The 8,833-nt window shown below is 42.9% G+C and overlaps 1 protein-coding gene across 1 annotated transcript; it reads right to left on the reverse strand.

The window, feature by feature from the left end:
* Window positions 1-447: 447 nt before the first annotated feature.
* LOC142291360 (transmembrane protein ZNF593OS-like) lies at window positions 448-1,770 on the reverse strand. The gene is made up of 3 exons (XM_075335830.1): window positions 1,746-1,770; window positions 1,309-1,419; window positions 448-1,172 (listed from the first exon to the last, which is right to left on the reverse strand). The coding sequence occupies exons 1-3, from the start codon at window positions 1,752-1,754 to the stop codon at window positions 1,026-1,028; spliced, it is 267 nt and encodes an 88-aa protein (XP_075191945.1). The 5' UTR covers window positions 1,755-1,770; the 3' UTR covers window positions 448-1,025.
* Between the last annotated feature and the right edge of the window lie 7,063 nt (window positions 1,771-8,833).

Below are 8,833 nucleotides of genomic sequence, written 5' to 3' on the forward strand. Positions count from 1 at the left end.
TTCTCGTCAGTTATTTTTTTTTGTGCTTGGTTGCCTGACTTTTGCCTTTCTGCTGCTGTTCTACATATGCATTGTCTGAAAGTCACTGCCCTGCTATGAGTCATATTAATGCATTCATCAGTTACATAACAAGATGACCTACTCTTTTTAAGGGTGGGAATGAATGTGTGGCTTGCTCAGGCATCCAGAAACACGTCCGCTTGTCACTTCCAATCGCGTCTGCTCACTTATCTCGCACGGATGCACAATTGGCGCTGTAGCATTTAACCTCTGCATTGCTGTTAACACTGTACGGCAGCTTTGAAGAGGTAGGATATATAGATATATGATTCACCAGAGAATTAAAATGAAACACTTAATAATTTAGCATTTAATAAAAGTATTTGACTATAATAAATAAAAAAAAAATAAAAAAAATCACAAATAAAGAAAATGCGAGATTTGTCTGTCACCGAGCTTTATTGACTGAAGTCAAGCAATATGTGGCATTTGCTCCATTATACAGTTGTGACTGTAGGAGGTTTGTGCATAGGTTACAGCCCGTCCACTACGATTGATAAATGAAGAACAGACGCTCCCTGAATCCTGGTGAACATGGACACATGTCTGAGATTCCCCAACCACACTAAATATATACTAATAAACCCAACACATGGTATATTGGTTAAAAAGCGGCTGTTTTACCTTAAGTATGATCACCAAATATAAAGGGACAGAATAAGTAATGTGCTGAAGGTATGGTCACTTTATGTACCTTGCTAACTGTACAGCATTTTATATATCACAGATGACAGCTTGTAATTTCCTTTCCAGAACTGCAGCCTATGACTTGGATATAAAGGACATATTCCGATGAACAGTCTTCTTGACGACTGCTGCAATTTCTGAAACGTTCGCAGTCTTCAATATACATTCTTCTCTCCCAATTCACATGCGAGTTACCATTTTCTTTAGATCAATACTGGTGAAGATCTATATACACACAGATTATATAGAAGGGTCTTCAGCCTTTCTAGCGAGTGTCCTCATTGTGAAGGTGGAAGGTTTGACTCTTGCATCATCTGCCGGGCGCTGTAATAGGACAGTCCGAGGCCCATTAGGGCAAAGAGTAAAGCCAGGTGATTTACTAGTCTGTCTTTGGGCTCCGCAGCCAGTTCTCCAGCAACCTGCATCTGAAATAGAAGAAACTAGGCTTAACTAGACAAGGGTCACATCACTTCTCATTGCTGCTACCTGGATCCACTGAATCTTAGCCAAAATAATAAATGCAATGTGTTAGGTCACTAAAATAAGCGTATATAAGGTTACCTGCAGCAGTCGGAAGTACCCAGGGGTGAGCCGTCCAAGGCGGATTAACATTTTGCCTTTAGAATCTGATAATCTGTGTTGCCAGCTCAGTCGGGGTTGTGATAAATGAATCTGTGGAATAATATTACGTATTATAAACAGGCGTACATGAAACAGAAGTCTTGATCATATTCATTTCCTGCTCCTTTGTGAGACTATTGAGGCACTTATGAAAACCCTGCGATGGCTGGTGAGGTACTTGTAATATTTCTTGTAATGACTGCCCCTTGTAAGCTCGGTGTCATCTCTCCATATCTTCATGTGCTCCATCCCGCTGCTTGTGGGACACTAAACTCCATTTGATCTCATATTAGTGTTTAAAGTCCATCTCTGCTCATCACCCAGAACCGTCGTTATGTCTTAGCCTTCCTACCTACAAAAGCAAGTCTCCATTTCACCTTGATCATGCAGAGCGGTGCCGTTTGCTGTATGGCCACAAATGACGAGAGGCTGCTCCACAGTTTATCTGGTACTTAAGACCCCTCCCTTCATTATAAGAACATCAGCAGAGCCCCTCCCAATAAGAACAGCTGTCAGAAGAGATCAGACCAATGGTTGTTTAATGTGGCCAGAGGGGAGCAGAGGACAGAGGAAAAATGTAGGTTAAACAAACTGGGAGAGAAAACACAGACAGTACTGTCGCCGTATTTCATCTCATCGTAACATAGGACTATAAGCCCTAATGTTGCTGACCGCCATATGCACAAAATACTCCCATACTGTTGGCATTCCTACGCATCAGGCACAGAGGCAGATGGCTCTAATGCTGTACCCAAGCTAGTCACTGGTTTCATCCATTCAGTAGATTTCATTTGACCGACAGATTGTGGATATGTTACTTCTTTGGTGATACCAAGTATGTCAATTATTCTAGTGAAAGGGAAAACAATTGCTTCTGTGCCTTATTATATGAACCTGATCATTAGGAATAGCTAAATCCTCTTAGCATGGATCATGCCGTCTGGAATATGACCTTTTCCACATTCACCATCACTAATCTCCCACATCATCCCACTTACTGGAATGATGCATTTCTGATAAAACATGAGAGCACCTATTACATACCTTGAGATTACGGCCTTGATTCATCATTGCCTTGCACTTTGTTTTGTGCGTTTTGCGCTTTTTTTATTTATAGTCTATCCTATTTACACCTTTTTATCTCTATTTTATAAGTGCTTGCCTGTTTTGTTTTGATGTGATGTGTAGGTCAGAGATTTATCTATTCCAGATGTTTTCTCCTGATTAACCAAATGCGACTTTTAAAAAAAAAAATAAAAAAAAAAAAATCACAAAATTTGCTCAATTCTAGTTTGGTTACCCTTCCCATGGTATACTTTTGAGTACACGAGTGTTTTGCAGCCAATTTTGTGCCATTTTGCGAAATGTGCTACATTTACTGCTAAAAACTTGGAAAAACAAACGTGAATTAAAAAAATGCAAACAATGGGTTGGGGTCTAAGGCCACATGCACACGTTGAGGATTTTTTTTTACCTTAGTATTTGTTGCTAAAGCCAGGAGTGGAAGAGTCAGAGGAAAAGTATATTAGAAACATTTCACCACTTCTGCATATATCACCCACTCCTGGTTAGAAATACAAAGATAAAAACTCACCAAAAACTCCACCTGTGCACATGGCCTAAGTTTTAAGGCTGCTTTACACGCTGCGACATTGCTAGCCGATGCTAGCGATGTTGAGCGTGATAGTACCCGTCCCCATCGTACGGCCGATATGTGGTGATCGCTGCCGTAGCAAACATTATTGCTACGGCAGCGTCACACGCACATACCTGCTCTGTGACGTCGCTGTGACCGGTGAAAAGCCTCCTTTCTAAGGGGGCGGTTCGATCAGCGTCACAGCGATGTCACTAAGCGGCCGCCCAATCAAAGCGGAGGGGCGGAGATGAGCGTGACGAACATCCCACCCACCTCCTTCCTTCCTCATTGCTGGCATGACGCAGGTAAGGTGAGGTTCCTCGTTCCTGCGGCATCACACGGAGCGATGTGTGCTGCCGCAGAAACTAAGTACAACATCACTACTGCAGCAGCAACGATATTTGGGAAGAGTGGGGCATGTCACCGATTAGCGATTTTGATCGTTTTTGCAACAATTCAAAATCGCTAATAGGTGTCACACGCAACGACATCACTAAAGCGGCCAGATGTCCGTCACAAATTCCGTGACCCCAACGAGATCGCTTTAGCAATCTCGTAGCGTGTAAAGTCACCTTTAGGCCTTTTATTAGGTTTCACATCTAATCTACCAGTTACCCCAAAACAGTTTATTTGTCCCACTACATACATTTATCATCTATTGAGTGGTGTTGCATGAGTTAGGGGACACAGGTGGTTGCTGCAGCCGGCAAATCCAATAGAGGTGCAAAATTTTGCCTCACTGCCCAATCTTTTTACTTGGTATACGTAGAGTAGAGGAAAGGGTTAACACGTGCTACAGTTTGGAAAGAAGAAATCACTCGGGAGAAGTAATCTTTGTGAGTCTATACTCCTTCAGGTATCAAAATCACTGAAGATTACACGTTGAATAATAAAATTATGAAGATTACTTCTATTCACACGGCAGCATGGGTTAACCCTTTCCTTGTACTCCACATATACAGATTTAACCTCTGGGTCTGCAGCAGCCAAAGTGGTGATCAATTCTGCTTAATAGTAGTTGTGACCCTCACAACTCCCCTAGGTGAGTGTTTCCTTGCATTTTGTTCTGGTTCCACCAGTATAAGACTCCATCTGCGCCTTTATCTCTTCCAAAAATAATTTTATCAATCTTTTTACTTATATAGTGCTATAATTATAATAATATTACATAGCGTTTTACCAACGTTTATCGTCACTGTCCCCATTGCAAGCACTGAATCCATGGACCATTGCTATGCTACTGCAATCTGTATAGACAGTGACTGAGATGACAAAGATCTTAGTAAATGAAGTGAGCGTCATCATCTCAGTTGCTGCCCACCTATATTCCTAATAGTAGGAAAGGAACAGCTCGAATCAAGATCAAATTTAAAGGGTTATTCTCATCTCCAAGATCATATCCCTTTATGTAGTAAGTATAATAATATTATTATACCTCCAATTAGAAATGTAGTATAGTTCTTCTGATTCACCATATCGCTTACCTCATATGCAGGACCTTGGGTATCCATGGTTACTGCCACGCACAGTATCACGCTGGGTGTGGGGAGAGACACTCAGCAAGTGGACTCCTGGGAATAAGGGAGGCTTAAACACAAAGAGGGGGGGTGACCAGGGGCTCCTGTGCTGACACTGGGGTTCCCTGCGCTTTCCCTCAAACCACAGGTACCTATAAGGGTTAGGAGATGTGGCCCACCAACATGCCCCTGTCTCCTAGCCAGACCCTAGGACTAAATCCCACCACCCACCAATCCACGATGGGAAAAACAAACACAAAAATAAACAGCAAAAAGTGGAAAAAAGAAAAACAACAACTTATCTTAAGCGGGAATCTTCAGAATAATCAGCAACAGTAGTCTGAAGCCACATGCACTCCTGGGCAAGCAACTTCTCCAAGTGAAGAGTATAACCCGCACTGGAGGAGTGATAGGCCCAACCTTATAAAGGCCCTTAATTACCAGCTGGAGGAAAGGCTCCTCCAACCTGGCAAGGAACAGAAAAAAAACCTAAATCAAGCCCTTAAAGGGACAGCGTCCATTAACGTCTGGATGATCGCCGGGACCTTCAGCAGCTGGTGTCAGCAGCAGCACCTGGTCCCAGCAGCAGCACCTGAAGGTCCAGACACATCCGTGACACATAGTCACAGTTAGTTGCTCTTGGTCATAACCATGGATACCTAAGCTGCAATGTCCTGCACATGAGGTAAGAGTACGTGGCTATATCAGGAGAACTATACTATATTTCTAATTGGAGGTATTGCTAATATTATTATTACAACTACCACATCTTGGGATAGGATCTTGGAGAGGGGGCTACTCCTTTCAGTCTTTTATTCAACAAAATATTTATATAGAGGTATGAAATAAAACTCAGACTGATCCCATGTTGGTTAGATGTGATGAGCGATGACCATGGGTGGTGATGAGCTACGCGTTTCAGACGCCTCTGTGTCCTTTGTCAAGCCTCCTTTGCAAATGTATATTTCTCCCTAGTCTTAAAACTTATAAGGAAAAAGAGACACTGTGATTACCGTAAATTGATTCTTTAGCTTTAAACTTGTACTTTATACATATTTTTTCTTAGACCAACCACCCTCATACACATGCACCACTTCATCTGGCAGAGCATGTAATACCACCTGTCAGCAGGCCAAAAGTAGCTAGATCTTCCTCTGTTATTCCTTCTGCTCCACCAAGTTTGTTCTTGTATGTTTCCTAATCTGCCATATGGTTCCTGAGATGAGGTTTGGTTTTTTTTTTAGTACAAATTTTATGATCTTTACAAATGGGCGTGTGTTTAGGCTGCTTTGATAATTAGGCGTAAGCCACACGGCGAGAAAAATGGTGCGAGTGGAGTGCGATAAAAAATCGCATTCCCCTCGGACCAATATTAGCCTGTGTGTCAGAGCACATGAGTAGAGTTGATCGGATCGGTTATAATCCGGGTCCGACGGATCCGGATCGGGTTGCCGCCGAAGTCCGATCCGGAATCCGCGGTTATGTAAATGAATGGGGAGTCGGATCCGGGACGAGAGAGAGAGAGAGAAAAAAATATATATCCCGGGTCCGGATCGTGCACCCCGAATTCCGGGTATTGGTCGGACTCGGATCTGACTCTCGAACCGTGCGGATCCGGATTTTGACGATCCGGGTCCGCTCAACACATGTGACATGAGCAATTATTTTCTCAGCCCTAATCGGACCGAGAAAACAATCGCAGCATGCTGCGACTGTAATGCGAGACTTTTTCTCTAGCACCCTTTCAAGTGAATGGGGCGAGAGAAAGATCGCACTGCACTCGCGGTACACCGGTGTACCGCTAGTGCAGTGCGAGAATGGCAATAGCCGGCTACAGAAGAGAGGAGAAAAATCCCTCCCTCCCCTCTGCAGCGCCGGCCCGCCCCACTCAGCTGAGGTCTGCTCACACGAACGGACCTCAGTCGCAAGGACACACGCATGACACTCGGCTCTGCTGTACTGAGCGTGAGCCGAGTGTCATGCAAAGGGATCGCAGTAGTCCCCGTGTGGCCCTGGCCTTACCCTCAAAGTGCTGCTCCCTTTGTAGAGACTGTAAAAATTAGCACTAAATAAAAAGTTCCACATCCCTGGAGCTATAGGGTGAATTCACAAATAAAATATCCCGGAGCAGTGGGAATAAAATATAAGAAAACACTCATCACTTTTGTTCTGGTGACAAGTCATCTGGAAATTGCAAAAAAAAAATAAATAAGCAAACTGTTAGTATGAATAGATTTCTAAATGTGATTAACCCCTTAACGACTGCCAATACTCCTTTTAATGGCAGCCATCAAGGGACCTTATTCCTCAGCACCGCTTTTTGCTGGCACTGAGGAATAAGTGAATAGAGCCCCACCACAGGCAAAATATGTCAGATGACACTCCGACTGGCTTAATCTCTATGACTAAGGGCAGTGTGAAACACAGGAAACACGTTAGTTTATATATGCCAGTAAAGCAATTTTAATGGTAACTCCATAAAGGATGAAGGTTTTTTTTTTCAAATGGATGCACTTCTTTTTTTTTTTCTGTCTTTGACATTTTTCTACTAGTAGGACAGATGCTTGTAATCAAGTGTCCTTCATGTATAGGAAAATGTGGATATTTTGATGTAATATTGGAGATAAAAGGCGGGCTAAGATAAGAATATGCTGCTCACAAGGCTATCCACCATGTCTAATCTAATACTGAAGTTATCAGGAGGGCTCAGGTAAGAAGAGGCCACTCACACAGCTGACCACCATGTCTTTCTGATCTGATTTAATATCGGATATGCTAAAAGTGTTGAGATAAGAATAGATTGCCCACACTTCTGGCCACCTTGCCATTGTAATCCAATACTGGAGAAGACAGGGGTGTTGAAATAAGGAGAGAACTCTGTGCTTTGCTTTTCTAATCTAATACTAGAGCTACCAGGAGAGTTGAGATAAGAGACTGCTCACACTGCTGTCCACCATGTCTTTCTGGTCTAGATACTAGGAGTGCTAAGGTTAGAAGAGGCCACTTACACTGTTATCTACAGTGTTTCTCTGATCTAATTCTGGAGACACCACAGGTGCTTAGGTGAGGCAAGGCTTTTCACACTGCTGTTGTGAACGTCGTCTGTGTGGGTGCTGTTCTGAAGCTCCCTCTGGTGGCCAGAAATTGTAGTGGAGCTAAATCTGAGCCATTGACTCATACAGGTGTCGGTGTTAATTGGGAATTGGGGGAAGTCCTATTGCAAACAAGTCTGGTCTATATAGGAGAGCATTTTCTGCCCAGCTGCTGCCGGTTATAATTGTATATTCCTTGGTCTCTGTCCTGGAGCTTGTGTACTTCCCTGTTTTCCTGAGCAACACTTCTGCAGAAAAGTTTTCCGTTTTTTTGCCTTGCTTCCTTGTTTACACTTTAGGGTATTGTTTTTCCTTATTTTGCTTTGTGTCTGTTTTCTCGCAGGTGAAGTTTTGTTTCAATTGTGTTGTGAGCATGGCAGTTTCCCCTGTGCTGGCTCTACTGCAGGAAAAGGGATTTTATCCCTGTTTGATTTGATTATTTGCTCTTCTGTATTTTCGTGTTCTTTTTTGGTATTTTGTTTTCCCATTATTTACAGGAGTACCTGATATAGTGGGGGGTGAGGTCGTATGACCTCAAGGACCTTTTTACTATCAGGAGTTTGGTATTTTGCTATAGGGATTTTGCCCTGACCACAATCATTTCCTTTCCTTTTCTTTGTATCAAGTTAGTTGGGCCTCGCCTTTGCTAATTCAATTTTTCCTATCTGAGTATTGTGTTTTTCTATATCACCATAATCTTTATATATGGAGGGCTGCCTACTCTTTTGGGGTCTACTCTGAGGCAGGGTAGTTTTCCTCATTTCATTCTGTGAGGCGTACCCAGTTTCTCAGGCTGTGACGTGGCGTCTAGGTTTTTAGGAACGCTCCACGGCTACTTCTAGTGTGGTCTGATAGGGGATTGCGGTCAGCCTAGGTTCCAACTACTCCTGTTTCTTGGTGTTTTTTCACCAATGGGAGTTTTTTGTAATCTTCCACGGTTACCAGATCATAACACACTGCTGTCCACCATATGTTTCTGAACTAATGTTTTGGATAATAGGGGTGTTGGGGTAAGAAGAGGCTGCTCACACAGCTGTTCACCCCATTTTCCTGAATGCTGAGCAACTGCTGTGAGTTAGAGATAAACCATGTCATAACTGTAGAAAAAAAGACATGGGCTGCAGATCCAAAAATCATTTGATCTAATGCCGCCAGGCAAAAATTTACACAACCGAACATGAGGTACTTAGTTTAAAATACTGATCAGACCGAATGAAGCC

The sequence above is a fragment of the Anomaloglossus baeobatrachus genome, chromosome 2 (genome assembly GCF_048569485.1).
Source record: "Anomaloglossus baeobatrachus isolate aAnoBae1 chromosome 2, aAnoBae1.hap1, whole genome shotgun sequence".
NCBI classification, from domain to species: domain Eukaryota; kingdom Metazoa; phylum Chordata; class Amphibia; order Anura; family Aromobatidae; genus Anomaloglossus; species Anomaloglossus baeobatrachus.